General features: G+C 41.5%; 1 protein-coding gene across 1 annotated transcript in view; it reads right to left on the bottom strand.

The window, feature by feature from the left end:
• LOC146861993 (melanopsin-like) overlaps window positions 1–21,935 on the bottom strand; it is a 1,224,863-nt gene that overhangs the window by 967,865 nt on the left and 235,063 nt on the right. Inside the window, exon 2 of the mRNA XM_085641148.1 lies at window positions 14,719–14,858. Coding sequence (XP_085497274.1) covers window positions 14,719–14,858 — 140 coding nt within the window. The remainder of the gene's footprint in view (window positions 1–14,718; window positions 14,859–21,935) is intronic.

Raw genomic sequence — 21,935 nt, 5'->3', positions numbered from 1 at the left:
ATGGTTGAGTCCTCATTATATATGACGAATATCACTACCCTTACTGTTCAATTACCGTATGTAGTGTAAAACTTAGCTAGTGGTGGATCTCTCTTGGGTTTATCTATACACTTTTTATCCATTGGGATCCAATCATGGTTATAATATGTATGTTTGCTAGCACACTCATCTAATGTTCTTTAACTGTATATTGTACTACATCCTACATTACCATGGTCCTCTATGTTTGTTAATCATATATCTTCTTTTCCTTCTGTACGAATTGACACTTTTGAATGTATGTATACTACCTCAACCAATTTTGTTCTTATACTGTTAAGCGCTCTGATACCCTCGTGGGTCACGTTCGCGCTATATAAAACTTTATAAATAAATAAACTATCCAACTGGACCTGCTTGGTCCCTGTGAATCACTTCCTGCTGGAGCTGGTTGCCCGGAGCAAGCCAAAGAAGTAGATTATAACTTTATAAAGGTTTTACAAAGTTTACTGCTGTGGGAGCCGAATCCCAATGTTCAAACATACCCAAATATTAAGATCACCCCAACATTTAACTCAGGTGGTTCAGCTCCAGCACACCCTTGATCTTGCAATAAGAGACACCACGCTACTCAACATCAGGCCCAACAAATCAGCAGAGTAAAAAGTAACTGGGACCACTCAAAAACCGAGTTCTAGATCAGGGAAAGGTTAAAGGGTTTTATTGCGAAATCCCAAAATCAAGCGGGACCGAATAATAGTTAAATGCGATGAAGACATAAAAGCAGAATATAGAATCAAACATCAGAATTACTTTAAGTCCCAAGAATACAGCAAAATAAATAGAAAAATTAAGTCCCTAGCTGCAAGATGTTCAGGAAACTCTCTAAATTCTATTAGTCAGAGTCACAAAGGAAACTGACAGCATTTCTAGTAGCAAGGGGAAAGACTCATGACTCACCCCTAAAACCAGGGTTTTTTATACAAATTTCTAACATATATAATGAGTAAAAGCTGCAAACTCACAGTGGTATGGTTAGAGATAAAACACTCAAAACAAATCACAAAATTACACGTCATCCTAACCCACCTCTAGAGAAGTCTCCAGCAGCTTCTACGCTATTGCTGTCTGGAGATGCACAACACATCATGATACATTAGTTAAACAATAGTCCATACACAATATTTTTAGCCCACACATAATATTTTCAATTAGATCCACATCAGAAAGGTACAGCAGAAGGACTTCAAACTGTTGCATACAGTATATGATGAAAGTTTCATTCTCAGTACTTTGCACTCAAAAGAATAGAACTAGTTGATTCACAGCGTTCTGTGCTCTGCAGAGTCTGCAGAAACTATGAGGAGAGAAGACACGTAGGGTGTCATTGATAGGGAGGGTGAGTGAGCAGGAACAGTTTGAACAGATCATCAGAAACTCCATCTATTTAAATAAAAATGGTGCTTCACAAAAATGTGGCACAACTTAATGATGTTAATATGCATAGTTCATACTATTTTAGCAAAATAGTTTCAAGTGCAATATTATTAATTCATTGGTTATGACTAAAGTTCAACACAAAAATAAAATGTCACACAAAATTGCACACTTAAAAAAATGTCAACACCGCTAGTTTAGCTCATTACAATGATTTATTGTGCCAAGTGAAAAAGCAGTAATTTATTCTTCCTTTGAAAATTCATACCAGCAGGACCGCCCTGTGGATTTTTGTAATTGATATGTCTATTTAAAGATTCAAATACAACCTATATTTATGAATTGGTTTAGGATTTTTACTGAGCCATTTTTATCGCTTATTTAACTGTTATTCACCAAAATTGTTGTAGGAATTTGTATTGAGTTGTGCTGCTTTCATATTAAGCTATTTCGATACTTCTTAATGCATTACTCTTGTTAATTTGATAAAGCCTGACTGCTCAAAGCCACAGCTACCCAGGGTTGCGCTAAGGTTTTTCAAATGAATTTGAGTGGACCCAGTACAAGTAGCAAGTTTATTATACAGTGAGGTCGCACAACCACACCATATAATAAACTGTTTTCCTCACATATAGAATACACCTCGGTCCAACCAGGAACAAAGAACTATCTGCTTAACAACATACAATGTAATATTTAACTACATTAGGAAGATCATTACCAAAAGCTGGCACCTTCTAAAAAAGGCACATTCACAGAGGAGAAACAACTATTCTCAGACAAAGAAGACACTAGCTTAAGGGATGCTCTCGTACACATCAGACGTAGACCACCTATGACAACAATCATTCTAACATCTAGCAAAGAGCCCATGAACGCTACTTTGCAATGTATCATGAACTGTAGTGTAACTCTCAAAAACTATGTTTTAGGCAAATGTGTGGCATTTCCTGACGAAGATGCAGATTGCGTCAAAACGCGCGCCGAAGACAAAAACCTTTACTGCCACGGTTTAAGCATGTGTATTTTATGTGATTGGTTAAGGAAGAATTGTTTGTTTTTATATAATTGAATATATGTAGTTACATGTTAATTAGATACATAGTATAGCATTATATGTGTTATGAATTGATTTTAAAACTGTAATAAACTATATTTTTAACTAGAACAAATTACCATTGTAATGTTTTTTGTTGATTGTTACACTGAGTTCACAAATAATATGTACTTAAGAGACGTATATATCTAGAGATTTACAACATTAATAACCTTATAATTGCCTAGGGATTTACATTACACTCTATATGATCACCTGCCCATGCCACTTAAGATACATTGATATGACGAGTAGAAAAATTAAGATTTGTATCAGTGAACATTGCAGTATTTTAGAGTGCAGACATGGCACCATAAAAATGTCAAACCAATTATCAGCAATGGGCTTACCATAAGAGATCTCAAATGTGTAGTGATCAAACACTTGGAGCCGAATACAAAGAATCTAGACAAAGTACTTTATGTGAAAGAGCAGCAGTGGATTTACCATTTGTGGAGACTTATCAAGGGACTGAATGACAACATTCTATAGGCATCTTTACAAAGATGACATACCTGTGTAATAAAATAACAATTTACATTATGGTCCCACTCAGCCCCCTTTTTTAGGAAATATCAAGGTATATAACAACACACATAAAATTCACAATAGAAGTGACCAAACCTTGATGCAAATAAGGCTGACAATCACTTATAGGATCGGTGATTAACTCACTCACATCCTATAAGTGGTGCACACCATATTTTTCACACCATGCCACCTCAGTTTGGACTCAGCCGTACCCAAACAGTCTTGACCTTGTTACAATCAGAAAAGTCCAGGCAGAACTGGCAGGTCCTCCCTGTACCATAACTCAAGCAATGCAAATCAAATTTTTGTGGGCAAAGAAATTATGAACTGGGATGTGAACCGAGTAATTATCAGTGGCTGAAATTAATTCTTTCATCCCACCCATCACATTTATGTATACTTCAGTTTGATGGCCTAAGTGAAACGGGTATGCCCAGACATGTGTCCCATTCCCACTTTGCCACTGAACCAGCCTTCACCTGACTGAAAAGCCCCAACAAGCACAAAGCTGGGCTTGGGTTTCTTTTGTTTAGGTTGAGAGAGGACCTGGCTTAGCAGTTCAGGCTGGACTGTTCCTTTTAGAGGAGATCACAGTTGGTTTGCTTATGGCTTGTTGTTAGACTTGGCATCCTTGGTGTGGTTTCCCTTGGCTTTATGACTTCTGACCTCCAGTTTTGCTGACTTCATTTTTGGTGGTTTTAGCATTCTGGGCACTTTACCACTGCTACCCAGTGCTAGAGTGCATATGCTCTATGCTCAAAACCTGGTGACATTGGCTCACCCACAATTGGCATAATAAATGTTCTTATTAGTCCCTGGTAATGTACACTATATGTGTCCAGGGTCTGTAAATGAAATTCTACATGTGGGCCTGCAGCACTGATTGTGCCACCCACTCCATAGCCCTTTAAACATATTACAGACCTGCCATTGCTGAGCCTGTGTTTGCAGTTTTAAACTTCCATTTCGACATGGCAAGATAATCGACCGGGGTGGTTCATTTGGCAGGACATTGTTCCAGGGAGTTATAGCCGATTTGGCACTTCCACCACTCGGTCCACGAGCTCATGAGGTTATTTTCTCTCTTTACAGCAAGCCAATGGACCATGTAAGACCTATCTAGGCCTTACTAACTTGAGGAGGTTATTTGCTTCCTTTTTATCTATTCATTCATTATTCTTTATCTTTACACATCACAGTGAGTTTTAGGAAGGGATCCTTAAGGTCCTGAAGAAGAAACATGGGGAAGCTTCGAAACATGTCGGCACCACTAGGAGGCACATCTCATTGAGGCACACTCCCTCCTCCCCCTCACCTTTTTACTAATACCAGCTCAAACGGTATAATAAATTTCTTTTGACCAAAGAGCCAGGTATTTTTTAATTCACGTTTCCATCCACTCCTGACCCTTCCTCTCACACCCTCGCATCACACATAGTCGTCTCAGTAATAACAGTGCTACCACGCAGACGTAGGTCGTAGCACGCCCCGTCCCATACAGGGGCGGGAAGACCCCTATGATGAAGCATGACACCAAGGGCCCTTTTGGTGTGTGAGGGGTATTTAAACAACTGATGTGTATTCTCCACGACTGTGGGATACATATTTTTTCTGCGGGAGTTTCTTGACATACTGTACCCACAGGTGGATCCCTATGTTTATGAGCGTTTGACTAGGAGGAAGTATCCACCTCCACCACTCGTGCGAGTGGTACCTCTCTACTCCCCACTTTGTTCCTTTTTGTAAGATAATCTACTTGCCAGGACTAAACTTTCCTTTTTATTACATCCAAGTCATCCATAAAGTAGCCCTAGGCAGTTCTGTTGTGTGTAGATTTAGATTCTGTATATAGGCTTCCCGATGTATGCCCTTATATAGGTGCAATTCATATTGCCCCTATTTAGGCATTGTCCATGCTAACCAAATACAGGTATGGCCACCTCCATCCGTCAATCCATGTCACAACGAGTTCTTGGAAAACCAGACTCTTAAGCCTTTAGGAATTTCCCTTGCTTGCATATTGATTTCTCCAAGAACTCATTATAATGCATGAACATCTATTCCTTAGGGGTTCATTCATGACGTTCCGATGTCCGACTTTCATGTCAATACAGGCATTCCTAAACACCTTCAAGGTATAAATATACCTGCACTTGCCCTGGCAAACCACGGTTCCGATACGGTCCAGTTCGACTGCCTACTTGCGGTTTGCCACAACAAGTTCGGAAGGAGATGCACTGACCAGACGCTGTCATCCTACTCACAGAGAATCCAGCTCCAGTGTTTCTGACTCCCCTTGCGGGGTGTTAGATATCAAGTCCCGGAAAGAAATTGCAACCTCACACATTCTAAGGTATGGAGCAGACTAGAACTTAGAGAAACTTTTGGCAACTCTTGGCAAAACTAAAACTATAGCTAGCTATACTTTAGAAAACAGCACCTACTTCTTACCTCGTACTACACTTATGTTAGGTACACTGGGGTAGAACTATTTAGAAGCATCAGATGAGTATTCACATTTTAGCCTGTGGTATTTATGTATTTATTTTATGAATATATGTCATAGCTACAAACCATGCTATTGCAGTATTATTTTATCTTACTGCTAACCCTGTACGTATTGTACTTTGCATCCTGTAGCAGTTCATATCTCTTGCATGAGAAATAAGACTGTTCAATAAACCCTTTTTTATTGAAATGCCCGTCTCTCTATTTCTGTGCAACTCTGTAGAAACGAAGCATGCACGGTTGACTGAGTGAAACTGTTATCTACTGTTTCCATGGTTCTGAGATTGTTCCGACTCTAAGGGAAACAACGTTGTCATTTTGTCAGAAACTAATCCCTTCTTGTATATTTGAGAAGTTTCTAGTGACCTCTGAGTTAGCTGGCACACACAAGTAATTAAGTTTAATGTACTCGATAGAGACATACTGACCTCGGTCCTATGTCAAAACTATAGTGTATATTATTCCAATGCGCAGAGCCTATCAGGGATATAGGAACTACACGACAGTCCCATGTGCAGGATGCAGTGTATTTAAAAAGTTGGACATGTACTTTTAAGTTTTAAGTGTCCAGTTAGTGAAATACTCTTTAAATTAGTTTTCAGTACTGCAAGGCCTCTCTTTCTCCCCTAGTTTATCATTGGGCTTGCCTTAAGCACCTATCAAGGGTAATTTCCAATTGGAAGCACATAGAAATTTAGAGTTTGGTGTCTCTGGACTCACAATTTCAAATCACAACTTATGGTGAAGTCGGATTTTAAATTGTAAGACTGAAAATGCCTGTTTTAGAAAGCTAGCATTTTGTAAACTTTAACCAATCTGTGTCTGTGCTTGTCTCTGAGCACACATTTGTGGTGGGTGACAGCTGGGCTTTGTGCATTCCCTCTAGACAGTCACACAAAGGGAGTTAGGGTGGGACATTTGCATCCTGATTGCCCATCACCAGGCTGATGGGCCTTCTTGAGGTAGATTGGGAGGGAGGAGCTGACACTTGCACTTGAATAGGGCTTTGAGTGTCCCCACACAAAGAGCTGCATACTCCCCCGTAGTGCATCTGGAGCCAGGGAACGAAGGGCAGGGATCTTGTGAGTTTCAAAGGTCTCTTTGAAGCTTGCCTACTTCGAAGACTAAAATGAGTATAAGACTATGCCTCTGACACCATGTACTCAGTTCACTTTTGGGATCTGAGGAAGCTCTGCTAGGAAGAGGAGCTGTGCCACAGGAGGTACTACCACTCTGCTAACTGCTTTGCTGTGCTGGCCTGCTGCTAGCTGAATTATGTGCTGTAAGAGGAACTGCCACTTTGCTACTGGTTTTGCTGTGTTGGCCTGCTGCCTGCCTGCCTCTTGCCTGCGCAGTGAGAAAGACTGAACCTTATCTCTGCAACCTCAAAAAGAAACTGAAGGAACTCCAAAGGCTTGCTGTCTTGCCCCCAGTTTGGAAGGTCTCAGTAGCATCAACCCCTACCACTGCCATGGGACTCTGAAACTGAGTCTGGCAGGCGACTTTGACAAAGATCAGCATGTAAGCCTGTTTGCCACCTCAACTTTACTAAGAAGTCCAGTGCTTCCCCTTTGCCAAGGACTTTGCATTCTGCTTTGTCACAACCCGTGCTGCATTTGAGACTCAAGCTGCTCCGACTGTATTTGTACTGAGCGAGTTCACTGCCGTATTCAAATCTGCGGCAGCGCCTCTCAGGGCAGCTCCACGTTGCTTGGGTGACCAGGGGCGTCTCCAAAGGTACAAGCCTCATCAGCCATCTACCCTACCAGAGCTGCGCGGTGCACTTTGTCTTAGCAGCTGCTGTTGGCAACCAAACAAGTATAACCGCGTGGGACCCGCTTATGAGGCCTGTGACACGCCTGAAAGCCCAGCTCCTGCAGTAATACTGATGCTGTGGGCTTTCCAGCATTGGAGACCACTCTGAGCAAAGGTACTGTGTCCACTCAGGGCCCAGGTGTGTGTGTGTATGAAGCTGACCTGTGCTCTCTCACAAGTGTCTCTACTGTACGGAGTTTAGGCATGAAAGGCCACCCAGACAGCGTCCCTACTTGCTAGTGACTTGTGGGAAGTGTTTTTTCATAATACCGAGTGAAAGACCCCAGTGCTGATTTTGACACTTCTCCTCGGTCTAGCATGACCTCCCAAAAAACCCTGAAATACAAGGAGCACTCTGAACACTGTGTTTTACCTTCTAATTTAAACATGTATAAGTAGAAAAGTAGTAATTGGATTCTTGTTGTTTTGGTCTAATTTTTCCTTGTAAAGAGTGTACTATTTTTCTAAAGTGGTTTGGAGTCTGTTTGTAGGGTTTTCACTTTGTTTCTGTTGCAAGTGTTGCACAAACACTTTACACATTGTCTTCTAAGGTAAGCATGACTGCTCTGTGCCAAAGTATCATTGGGTGTGCACAGGTTTATTTAAGTGGTGCATCTGACTTACCCTAACTAGGATTGTGGTCCCTACTTGAACAGGGTAAATACCCCTGCCAACTAGAGACCCAATTTCGTACACTGGGTCTAATCTGATGTGGCATTATGGGCAAACAAACAATGGGCTGGGATGAGGTTCCGAGTAATTATCAGTGGCTGAGATTAATTCAAGCATCACACCCATCACATTTTTGTATAATGCGAAGGATAGGCCCAAACGTGGGTCCTGTGCTCACATTGCCACTGGAACTAAGCTGTACCCATCTGACAAGCTACAACTAGTGTGAAACTGGTCTTCCGTTGGATGTGTTCCAGTTCAGAGGAAATCTGGCTTGTCAGTTTGGACTGGATTGTTCCTATTGGAGCAGGATTAAGGTTTATTTGCATATGGCTGGGTCTAATCTGAAATGACAGTGTGGGCACAAAAACTAGGAACTTGGATGTGGCCCTAGTTAATACAAGTGGTAAAGATTAATTCAGGCATCCCCATCACATTTTTGTATACTACATAACAGGTATTTTGTAGGTGATATATTCAGCATCGGAAGCTTCTAGGAAAACATGTAACCCAAAATCAGATGTTACATTTTAGAAGCAGTTGAGATACAACTATTTTTCACGGCTTCCCTTATCAGTCCTTTATGGAACTGCAATGACAAGGTTAAAATAACAGATGTTTTCGAGCGAAGAGAATTGTGGGAACATGGCAGAAAATATGACTTTAATATACAGTCTAGCATCATAGAAATGCAACAATTGGTTATATATTTAGTGATGCCTTTACAATATAAAATGAACAAGATCACAGTATGCTAAAAAGCAGTAATCAATCAAAAAACAAGTAGGGCCCGATTCACAGAACTAACTTAAGACAAAATCCTAAACTTACTACCATTTTGGTATTCACAGAAGGCACTTACTCATTTTGGTATTCACTGAAGGTACTTACTCATTTCGGTATTCGCAGAAGTTAGGAGTCCTAACTTTAGGACTCCTAAATGCCTTCTGTGAATACCGAAAGTCTTAAAGTTAGGATTTTTCTAAGTTTAGGAGTCCCAAAGTTAGGACTCCTAACTTTACTACTCCTAAACTGAGTAAAATCCTACCTTTAAGACTTTCGGTATTCACAGGAGGCATTTAGGAGTCCTAAAGTTAGGACTCCTAACTTCTGCGAATACCGAAATGAGTAAGTGTCTTCTGTGAATACCAAAATGAGTAAGTGCCTTCTGTGAATACCAAAATGGTAGTAAGTTTAGGATTTTGTCTTAAGTTAGTTCTGTGAATCGGGCCCCTATATTTTAAGAATCCAATCTCTGGAGACACAGTGATTGTTATATGACAAGTCTCCTGTCAGTGTATGTTGTGCATAAGCGACTAATGCAATATGTTTATGCCAGTGGCATTTAAGGATCTGCAAACTTAGACTGAGTTGGGGATGCAATGATGCATACAGGGTCCGAAGCAACTAATAGCTTGGATACATAAGTTTTGAAATTAACTGGCATGTGATCTCTTGACAAGACTCTGCACTAGTGCCCATGCAGCTGCTCTTGATCCATGTCACTCAGCTCTTTGCCTTTATGTTTGTCTGCTTGGATTGTCATACTGTCAAAAACTCTCATTAGGAAAGTTCCATAATTCCTGATGGGGCTGAAAAGTGTGTTACCAGCCTCATCAAAATTTACGAGGTCTGCAGAGTTCCTCGGGCCTCTCAAGTTTCTCCAAGAGAAAGTAGCCGAAATATTTAGTAGAAACTGCAATAAAGACTAAGGAATTACTAGACAAATCATACCAGAAATTACAGATTACTTAGGTAATTCCTCAATACTCAATGGATTGTCAGGGTTTAACCCATAATTCACATAACCTTCACACCCCCGGCGATGCAAGCCCCAGTATTGCTAACTGCAGGGTGTAGAATTAACAGCACTGCACCTGGGAACCCTGCAATGAGGCCCATAGGAGAAACCACTGCATGGAATTATGAAACAGGACAACACAAGATCTTACAAAGAAATTACACTGTAACTTTTTAGCAATATGAACTAAATGGCTCCAGAAGTAGACCAATATTTCTGAAAAAATTACATCTGACAAATAAAAGAAGGCAAATGATGCAGGTCCAGCAGATTATTTTGCCAGCTACATGCCAAAGCATATAGGTCCCGGATTACAAATAAACCGTGCAACGCAGCTCAGCAAGTTATGTGGCTGCACTGCATTGCATGAATGGGAATTACTCACTTTATGCTGCCATTCACCAACACAGACACTTGCACTATAGTGAGAGGGTGTCTGTGCTGTGTTCAGCATAGTTTTTCTCCAGAAGGGGGTCCCTTTCTACACACAAAACTATGGTGAAAGGCAATTTCCTCTTGAATGCAGCACAAATGAAAAGAGGAACAAATTAGGAGAAATAAAAATATTTCTACTTGTTCCACCAGCACCAGGGAGGCACAGGATTTTTTTTATAGCACAAATCCATGTCTACACGTCTTTGTAGATCTGGATTTGTGTCAATATCCATGGGTACATGCACGAGAGCATCCACGCACCACCCATAGAATGCCTCCTTGATGCAAGCAATGCAAGGCAGCACATTACGCTGCACTGTGTTTCTTTGGGTTACAATCCAAAGCAAATCTTGATTTGTTTCACATTGTAAATGTCAACACTTTGCATCAGGTCTGTGTTCACAAAAGTCATGCAATACCAATAGAAAGTGTTTGTAAATCAGGGCCCCGATCTCCCTGAATCCATGAGGTGATACCTCTATCTGTCAAAGAAACAGCCAAATGATCAAAGAAACGAAAATCTGAACAGCCTTCAGTAAGAAAAGTGACCGTCCAGTGCAAAAATACCTAGAAGCAGTGCTTATTTTGAGCCGGAGGTTTCCGGTGCGGAGCACCGGCACCTTATTGTCAGCACCGGAGCTATGACAGTCTGCCACATGGTGGCGCTGTCATGCTAATTTAGGTATGAACACAACAACAGTGGTTTAGTTGTTCAATTTACATTAACAATGACTAAAATCTGACTCCCAAGCCATTCTTCTGTCTTTGGGGGCCTGGAATAGTGGTGACTTGTCACACTTGTAGAAGTGTGAAGGTTGGTAGCTGTGTAGGTACTGTCATTGGCAGCTGGCATGGGTTATGTGAGATGCAAGCTGCAGTGGCCTCAGGACGAGAGCCCTGGCACTTTTACAAATTAAGCACTGCTTAGAAGGCAACATGTGGAAGCACAGCTCCCGGGGGCAATCATTAGAACCCCTTTCTATTTATGTGCTCTCCCCTTCCTTTGTTACTTGCCTTTTATTTACCTTTCCTTAATCCCTGTGACCTGCTTGAGTCAGGTTGTTACATTCCTCCTCTATAGACCCTTTTCATGTATATGTGCTTTTAAAATACTTTCCTTGCTCAAGCTAATCAGCTGAATAGACGCTCCAAACCTCGAAAACCCTCAAAAGATTCAACAACAATCAGAAACAATTCAAAAATAATTTTTCAGACAAAGATGTAAAACATATTGGGCAGGGATGTTGGTAAAGTTTAATCCTACACAAATGTGAATAAAATGATGATGCATATAATAAAAAAAGACTAAGAAATGATTGCTGAAAAATATCAGTTAATCTGTTTAACATATGTTCTTTGAAATATCTAAATTGAGGGCTCAACTTCAGTGTATGACTGCTGTTTGTTCTTTAAAAAGTAATTTACGATTTTATGCTGTCAGTGCATTGTTTCAGAATTCAGCCCGCATTAAGCAGGACCATTACTAAGCATCATCACAGTGGTAAAACAATTAATGAAGTTATCAGTTATTAAATAGTAAGAAATCCTCAATATTGCCAACTCAAATCTGGAATCTACGTGCAAAAACATGGGGGAGTAGAAGCATGCACAGAATTGTGTGACTTGTATAGTATTCAATGCGCACCAAAGTGGAATATTGTGCTTCCGTGAAAAGTTGAAACTCTAAGTGATTCACAGATTTATGACGCATGGGTTTCCAGGTTTTCCAAAACCTTTTACGAATTAGATCACTGATCTATAACAAGCATTGGAAAAGCTAATAGTCTCGGCAATGCCAGAGCTATTGGCTTTGTTAATGTGAATGTCTTTATCCATGTTGTCTAGCAGCACATCTGCTGTTCAGCATGGCTGAAAGTTAGTGAAAGCTCAGAATCACAGGATGTCAGGATGTTGCACCAATGTCGAGTCTCTTCGCGCCCCCCCCCCATACTGAGCTTATTGTCCTGCCCCATCAAATACAAAAAAAGTGTTTTGACGTGACCTGTGCTGGCCACATCAGGGGGCTTTTTTCATTGACTTTTAGTCAGGCTGAACAGCAGGTGGGCTGCTGGATGACATTGCTAAAAGTCATTCACACTGACAAGGCCAATAGCTTGGGTATTGCCAAGATCTATTGGATTTGTCAGGGTCTTGCTGAACAAATGTTGAAGTGATAGTAAGAAACAATTGAGGTTTAAAGTGAAGCGAGGATGTGGTGTACTCTTCTTCCGCCTACAACAATGAATGTGTCGCTGTGTAATGTGACCAGTGAGCACTTAATGTGCTTCAATACCACTGGCTGGGGTTAGCACTATGGCAAGATGGAGGGTGGACCAAGTGCTCCAATACCATCGGATTGTGCAAAAAAACAAGCACTCTTCGTGTTTTAGCAACTTTTTAAGAAATGCATTTATTTATGTACACATTGCATGCACTTTAGTGGTGTGCGTGTACGTGTACAAGGGAGACGACCTGAAATTACAAGTACTCCTATGTAGTGCTTGAAAACAAAGAACAAGATGGAGGATGGAACAAGCAATCCGATACTATCGGATCAGGCAAAAAAAAGTGCTGTGCATGTTTTAACAACGTTTTAAAGAAATGCATTAATTTCTGTACACACTCAGGCATGTTAGTGGTATGTGTGTATGTGTACAGAGGAAACGGCCTAAAAAGACAAGTAGTCTTATGGATTGCTTGAAAACAAAGAAAAAAATAGCTCCACAAACCGAGAGCAGTGTAAGGAGACATGCACTTGGTCTATGCGCTATGGGAGGGCCAAACACAAGAAACAGGCACAACTCCTGCATGCCATGAAGAACAGCATCAAAGAAAATGAGAGCAATGCTGAAGTTTACCAATTGTAGGAGATGGGCGACCTGTAAGCCCACAGATAGAACACAACATGTCTCTTTGAGAGAGCGCATGCACTGTCTCGCCAAGACCTAAAAAAAAGTTAGGATTTCAGCTTCACTTTCTTCTAGATTCTTCAGCTCAACCTGAAAAATATGTTTTCTGAGCCAAAGACAGAGTAGGTATTCAACCACATTTCTGTCAATTTAGCCTGCTAGCATTTCCAGCACCTCTAACTGTATGTGTTACTTTCTACTGATGAATGAAAGCTATCCTGAAACATGAGCTCATGTCTAGAGAAACTCAGCATTAACTGCACCAACCATAGTGAAAATGAAAGACTGTTGAATGGAAGTAAGTTTTACCATGCACTGTTTTACCAGAATGCATCTGAGTGAACTGGGTGCTGGGATGTCAAGGCGGTGTGCTCCCACCCTGTTTGTGTTTGTAAAGATACTTTAAGAAGCAATGAGATTTTTCAAAGACTTGTGAGACATGTCCAACAATGATAGACATAATCTATGCCCAAATATCTATGTAAAATAATTCAATATATGTCGAAGGCCTTTCCTACTTTACAAGGCAGGACTACTAAGGCTTCTTTGTTTCACACTCTTAGATATTGTGTATTGTCTACCAAAAGGCACACTCTTAGATTTTGGGTAGTGTGTACCATCAGGACCAGGATCAATACAACAAGGGTTTCGCCCCACAGACTTTAACTCCACATTCACTGCACCACAATAAATTGTTGCAGAGTGCGTCAAATGCATTTGGTTCTACAGTGGAGACTACCCTCTACAAGCTTTCAGAATGTACCTACCCTTATTCTTGTCTTTCGAACTATAAGCGGGAGTGTGTAGTTGACACTACCAGGTTCTTCTTTACTACTGTCCTCTACCTTTTTGGCCTTTCTAAGGGCTCCAGCTTGCTCTACTATGGTAAACTCCTGACTGGTGACCCCTTTGACTCTGGACTGCCATATTATTGCTATGGGATCATCATGGAAGACATGGTTGTCCCGGGCAGTTTAAACAGTCACTGGCTCAGAAGTGGAAGGAGAAAGCTCCCTCTGTGTGATGGTTATTGGATTTTCGTTTTTCGAATAAATATCCATGTCTGGAAGTTTGTTTCAGAAAAACAAAGAATGTCGACTGGATGAAGGCGATAGGACATTTGTTTATCATTCAACTTCACCTTCAAAGCATCTGCCTCACAGGGGTATGCACTGAAGCCATGGAGATGCAGGGTGCTTGTGCTACTCACCAAATCTGAAATGCGGTATTAACTGTCCCCCATGTGGACTTGATATTCGCATCGAGAAAATTGCAAAAAAGCCAGAGGTTGAAGGGGGATGAATGGAGGTTGAAGGGGGATGAATGGAGCTCCCCTCTAACACAAAGGCCCATGGCTCCCTGTGGTGCAGATACTGTGTGTGGTGGGAAGGTATTTCGGTAGCGCATCGACCAGACACCATGAAAATGCATGCCAAATACCAGATTTGTCTCTTTCCACATGCAAATGACATCATACACTATTCAACAATCTTTGTGACAGATTATTTACAATATCTGAAGTCAATTTCCTTTACCTGTAAAATGCATAGAGAACTAATAGGTTTCCTATAACCCCAACAGATCCAATTACAAGTACACAGCTGCCAATGGTGTAAAGGACATATTCCGGCACGTCTTTTGGTACAGCATTCTGTCGCGCTCCCGAATCAACTGTCTGAAAGAAAAGCAACGTGTACAAAGACACTACAATCAGTATTTGGCTCATGATAGCAATCAGCGAAAATAGTCTATTTTTGTATAGGGGGGCATAAAGCAGCTACAAGGCATACACTCTAATCCCTGGAAGCAGCTCTCATAAATACAGCATGAAAAAACATAAAATCCCACCCGTGAAAGTTTAATGCCATATTTTCATTATGGAAAGTAGCTGACCTGCTGCACTTTAATATTAAATTGAATGATTTGTACGGTTAGCAAATCAAATTTCTTGTATTTCAAAATGAATGTAAAATAACAACAATAAAAAAAAGATATAGTCTCTAGACTTAAGGCATAAATATGTATTAATGTATAAATACACACACATATTTTTGATGGAAAAAAACTGTGGTTTAAGATTAGAGTTAGAAAGACAGTGTAATATTTCTATACAGAAACTATAAAAAAATCTATTAAACTACACAAACATTAGAAATTGATAAGTTATAGTTATAACTTAAAGTTATAATTTGCACCATGAGCAAAAAGCACTATAACTCTCGCACCTCCATACACAGTGTTGTCAACTTGCTAGCCACATAAAATTACCTATAACTCGGCCCTCTACCATGCCCAGAGTGATGTGCATGATGTCATTTGAGATTTTATAATTGTTGTTATGAACACTATGATTTAAAATGTTATAAGTGATGTAATATGAAAGGGTATCAGCAGTTCATGGGGAGGGCTTGGAGCGGCATAGTGTAGAGTAACATACAGTAGAGTGGCTAGAGGGAAGTGAAGTGAAGTGGGGTAGGTTAAAGTGGCACAGAGTAGAGTGGCGTACAGTAGAGTGTTGTAGAGTGAAGTGTGGTAGAGTGAAGTGGTGTCGAGTGAAGAGGAGTAGAGTACAGTGGCATTGAGTAGAATTGCATAAAGTGGAGTGGTGTAGAGTCAAGTGGGATAGAGTCAAGTGAGCTAAAGCATATTGATGTAGAGTGGAGTGGCGAGTAAAGTGGTGAGGAGTCAAGTCGGGTAGAGTGAAGTAGGGTTGCGTGAAGGTGGTTGGAGTAGAGTTGCGTAGAGCAGAGTGGTTTAGAGTGGAGTGGCGTAGGGTGCAGAGACATAGAGTGCAGTGGCGTAGAGTAGGTTAGTGCAGAGTACTGTACAGTGGAGTACAGCGCAGTGGCGTAAGGTACAAAGGTGCAGAATAGAGTAGAGTCAAGTAGAGGGAAGTGGAAGAGAGCACTGGCATAGTGTGGTTTGAAGTGGTGTAAAGTGAAGTAGAGTTGCGTAAAGTGGAAGAGAGTAGAGTGGCTTGGAGTGGCATAGCGTAGAGCAGCGTAGAGTAGGGTGGCAAAGAGTGAAGTGGGTTACAGTGAAGTGGGGTAGAATGAAGTGGAGTAGAATAGAGTGGCAAAGAGTAGAGGTGGATTATAGTGAACAGGAGTTGTGTAGAGTAGAATGAAGAAGAGTGGCATAGAGTGGAGTAGAGTACAGTGGCTTGGAGTAGCATAAGTGCTCTAGAGTGGAGTAGAGTGGAATGGAGTAGAGTGGTATAGAGTGGAGTACAGTGCATTGGAGTAGAGTAAACTACAGTGGCATAGGGTAGAATGGCATATAATACAGTAGACTGGCATTCTGTGGAGTACAGTGGCATGTTGTACAGTAGAGTTGTATAGAGTGCAGTGGCATGGAGTGAAGTGGCCTAGAGTAGGTTGCCACATATTAGAACAGAGTGACCTAGAGTGAAGTGGCCTAGAGTACAGTGCAATGGCACAGCGTGCAGTGGCATACAGGCCAGTGGCATAGAGTATAGAGGTGGAGAGTAGAGTTGCGCAGATTGTAGTAGCATAAAGTGCAATGGCAGAGAGGTGCAGAGTCGAGTAAAGTGGCATAGAGTGCAGTGATACAGAATAGAGTGCAGTTGCGTAGAGTGCAGTGGTGTAGAGTGGAGTGGAGCAGCGTACGGTAGAGTGGCAAAGAGCGGAGTGGTGCAGCGTCCATTAGTGGTGTTTAATGCACTGGCAAAGAGTGCAGTGGCATACAGTTCTATGGTGTATTTTCCTTTTTTTTTACATTGTAAGTGTACCACGGAAATTTTGAAGTGGCGTGTTATAGAGTGTTTTTTATCATATCATTTTTTTTATTTCTACTGATACTGCAGTGCTTTCAAGGAAGTGCAGTGGTATTAGCTAAACTTAAAACACACACACATATATGTGTGTGTGTGTGTGTATATATATATATATATATATATATATATATATATATATATATATATATATATATATATATATATATATATATATATATATATATATATATGTGTATATATAAATTATATTCCCTACCTCTACACAGTTTGCTAAATTAACTTATGTCTTCCTACACTTTAGAACAGGAATCTCCAACCTTTTCTGTAGTGAGAGCTACTTCTGCTCAAGGAAAGTCTTCCCGAGCTACTAGCAAATTTTATACCTGTAAAATAGTGACTACACTATGACCAGCAAAAGCAAGATTTTCAGTGCGGTTACCAGCAGAAATGTTGGGAAAAAGTTCTTCAATATTAAATGCCTCCCCTTGACTTATGAAGTAACATTCAAATCTTGACATGCCCAGTGGCACAAAGGACATAAGCACAGCAGAACATCTCCCCAGCTCAGCTTGAATTATCATTCACCAGTTTCTGAAAATGCACATTTTTCTATCTTATACTACTTTCCACTGTGGGCAAACAAACTCAATTTTCCAGAAGAAACCCCATTTTTGAAAACTATAACTGCCTTTAAAATATCAGTTTTCAGTTTTTGAGAAATGCACAGTCTCAAAACATCAGCTTGTCATTATCATCATGTACTCCCATGTACAAATGCCTGTTATGGACAGACTACTTTGAATTCCCAGGTATTACAGTCATATGCCATGGATGCTCACCATTGGTATAGGAAACAATGGTCCTAGACTTCTTTAAAGCTACAATTCAGTTATGAAAAACATTCATTAGTCAAAGGGCATCCGGTACATATAGAATTAGCATTGTATCATTAATGTACCTCCATTTTCTTTACAATGCAAACCAGTATATCCTCAAAAGACACAAAGGCACAAAATATCACTCCAATAGTGACTGTTTATTATTTAGCTAATTTTATAACAGATCACCATTTCCAATGCTCCAAATAGAGAAATTTTAGTAAAACTGGACTTGGTTCATAGTGGCACCAGTTTTACAGCTAGTCCTGTCCCTTATGGATTTACAAATATTAATTTGATGATTTTCTGATGACGCACAGAGAACATTCATCTGTGAAAAGGCAGGGCTGGGATGATATCAGGTACAGGCCCACTGGGGGAGAGTGTCGACGTTTCGACCCTGGTGCAATGAGGGTAATTTATATCCTCTGCCACTATGAACCACGACCAGTTTTACTAAGGATACCATAATGAGTAATTGATTGGTTACTGAATTTGCGTTCGGGATTCCCCTCCTTTATATCTGTCCTACCTCACGAGCACTTTCCTTTTTCACACTCCCCTTGTTTGGAGCAACCTCTTTCTCTCATGGAGCGGAGTTTTTTACCTTGCTCATCAACATCAAGTTGGTGGACGCGAGCAATGAAAATCCACCTTTCAGCCAGGATAGATTTCTCAATGTGGGCAGTCAGATTTCTCAATGCAAATGGCCGCGTATGCTTGCAACAGCTCGCGTTGAGAAACAGTCTGTTCGTATTGAGAAAGCTGCCGCTAAGGTAGAAAATATACTCGAGCAGCAGAAAGCAAGCAGTGCCCGTTTGTGCTGGTCATGGTTCTGTTCGTGATAGTTTCACAAAGTGGACAAACACCTGGCACTGAAAATGATCGCGAACAGCATTTTTTCTAACCCACTCGACCGCTTGCAGAACTTCGCGTAGCGTGGCAGAGTTTTTTTTGCACTTCATGGAGTTCCGCCTACCTATTTAAAATAGAGCATTTACATATTTAAAATGGAGGCCCAGGGAATGGGGTCCTTGAGCCACAAAAGGCTAGTGGAGGTGGGCCATTCAGCCCCCTCCCCATTAAGAAAATATAGCCCAGGGGGATAGGTCTCCAGTGTCTAACGAGACTTGCGAAAAGGGGCCACAAGGACCTTTTCTCTTTTACAATAAATACAGCCCGGGGTGATGGGGTCCCCAGGGCCTAATGAGGCTGGGAGAGTGGTCTTGAGACCCCCTCACATTTAAAAATAAACTAGGCAAACTGCTGGATGGGGTCCCTGGGATCCACTGGGAGGGGGGCCACCCAGACCTCCAATAGGACGGGGTCCCGGGGTCGAAAGTTGCCCCCTCCCCTTAAAAAATGGATGGCATGGCGGATGGGTCACCGGGGCCTGAGAAAGCTTGGGGTAGGTGGCTGCAAAGCCCCCCACCCACCTAAAAATAATTAACAGGGGGTCCCTAGGGCCTATTTAGGCTTTGGAAGAGGTGCGGCATGCCCTCCTCACCTGTTTAAATGTCTTTGGACCTGGGGAAAGATTCCCTGGGGCTTTTACAGTTTGGGTAAGGGAGGCCACATTTTGTTTTAATTGGCCCTGGGGATAGGGTCCCCTGGGCCAAAAAAGGATCGGGGAATGAGCTGCACTTCATATATATGTTTTGCCCCAGGGGATGGGGGTTCCTGGGGCTGAAGGCCAACCCTACACTGCCCAGGCTAAGGGCTGTGCTTGAGTTGGGTTGGCAGTCTGCTGGGGGTTTGGCAACAGGATCTGGCAGCAAGCCAAGCCCTGTGGCCAACACCCCACATACAAAGGCAGTGTGCTGTGGGGATAGGCAGCCTTTGGGAAGTTGGAAGCAGGGCCTGGCTGTAAGACAGGCCCTGTGGCTAAGCCCATGTCATGCAGAATGAAAGGCTGTGTGCAGATGAGGTTGGCTGCCTCTGGGTGGTTGCCTGTGAGGAATTGAATGCAAGCCTAGCCCTGTGAGCAACCCCATGTACCCTGTGACGAAAGGCTGTGCGCAGAGTTGTACTGGTTGCTTGTGGGGGGGTTGGCTGACTCAGAGTGGGTTGGCCACAGGGGTTGGCAATGGGCCAGACCCTGTAGCCAAACCCCTCCTGTGCACAGCTGAAGGCCGTGAACAGTGTAGTGTTGGCTGCCTGTGGGGGTGCTGGTTGCCTCCAGGTAGGTAGGCCCTAGGGCCTGGCCTGTTGACAACCTCCCACTTTGCAAGGCCTGTGGGAGGTTGATTTTACATATGGTAATAAATTATTACTTTACGTTAAACAAAACCTTGAAATTCACAGGAAAAAACAATGTTCAAATAAAGCAACATTATAGTTAGGTGTGATAAAAAGATCTGTTTTCCTTTAAAGAAAAACCCTAGAAATTCACTGATTTTTTAAAATTATAATTTTATAGTTTGGTGAATATGACAGTGACAACACTAATGTTTTGAACTTTAAAAAAAAAACACATATATTCGCCAGTTATAGTTATCGGAGCTAACTATAATTTACGTCCCCGCCATGCACTACTTATGACCTCACATATTACATCACTTATTACTTGTTCTATGACATAATTTATGACATCACTGATCATATCTAAAATTACATCATTGATGACATCGCTGATGACATCATCCAAACTGCTTTTGTACACATTATTATATGAAGTAGTATGATATTAGAGGTCTGAAAATAAATACAAAATATGTCAGAATAACATGAAGTATCATTAATGCCATCACAGATACAACTCCCTTAAGTGCAGCAAGCATGCACTATGGGCAGCATTAACCACATACCATACACTTCATGGGTAGCTTAGTTTAAATTAAAAATCAACCAAAAGATTTAGGACACCCTCACTGCACATGGTGTTCAATAGGTACACCACTGTCTGAGTATCTTGAGTAACTTGACTTTCTCTATGTCTTTTTAAAAATGAATGCCCTATTACAGACAGTTTTTATGGGTATCAAACGCCTCACAGCCAGTGAACGAACATTGAGAGTTGAAGTTGATATGAGTAGAAAAGCGGGTACTGTAAATAGTGATACTCTCTGTAGAGTGTTTACTCTGTACCACACTGTTTGCAAACAGTAAAACTCATGAGAAATATCCGCAGAATATTAAAAGTATCTACTAAGAACATTGTGGACTCAATGCAGACAATCCAGCATTTAGAGATTTCACGATTGGCAAAAGTATCGTAAAATCAGCCGAAGAGCACGATGAGTGCAAATTTTACCATTTTGGCAGCACGATGAGTGCAAATTTTACCATTTTGGCCGCAAAAAATGGTCTCCGTCTGACAGCAGAAAAATTGTGACTTCTCATTGGCTGTATGCATATATGTAACGCAAAAACTAAAGGAAATGATGGACGGAGTGTTGAACATTGCAAGCAATCCATCACCGTTCTTTAGCCCACTCTGCCGTGAGTCCCTTGCTCACTTTGCCACTGGATTCAAGCAAGCTTGGCTGAAGGCGGCTGAAATGCCAGAAACCGGTCCTAGGAAGCTTGTTTCCGGTCCAGGGAAGACATGGCTTGGCAGTTCGGGCTGGACTCTTCCTATGAGGCACAGGGTCAGACTGATTTGCATATGGCCATGTCTGAACTGGGGTGGCAGAGTGGGCTAAAGAACGGTGGTGGATTAAACCCAGATCAGTTGACTGGGGATGAGTGCTTGCAATGTTCAACACTCCATCCATCATTTCCTTTGGTTTTGCTTTGCATATATGTAACTACATACCGCTGTATAGCTATAATAGGCTTATAGCAGCTTCCTCCTGCAGCATTACAATTTTCCCGAACTGAGTAAAAAAAAGCATTCTGAATAGAGCTATGAGAAGATAACGAAAATGAGGATGTCACCTGTTACAGGCATAGTTGGGGACTTGGTTTAAAGTTACATGCAGCGCAGAGCCAAGCGCCGCCTTATAACACCTTCACTATCTCAGAAACCTATATTTCTGACTGACCTTGCCTAGTGTGACTGCATCCAGAGACTCGTGTTCTGCTGCTTGATTCAGGTCGGGAAGTTTTTTTTCTCCTTTTTAAAAGATCCCTGCACGCAAAGTGCTCTGTCAAATTATTGATTAAATAAATCATC

Source organism: Triturus cristatus, chromosome 2_2 (genome assembly GCF_964204655.1).
Source record: "Triturus cristatus chromosome 2_2, aTriCri1.1, whole genome shotgun sequence".
NCBI classification, from domain to species: Eukaryota; Metazoa; Chordata; class Amphibia; order Caudata; family Salamandridae; genus Triturus; species Triturus cristatus.
Note: the sequence above shows the minus strand (reverse complement) of the source record. Positions and strands in the feature narration are given on the sequence as shown.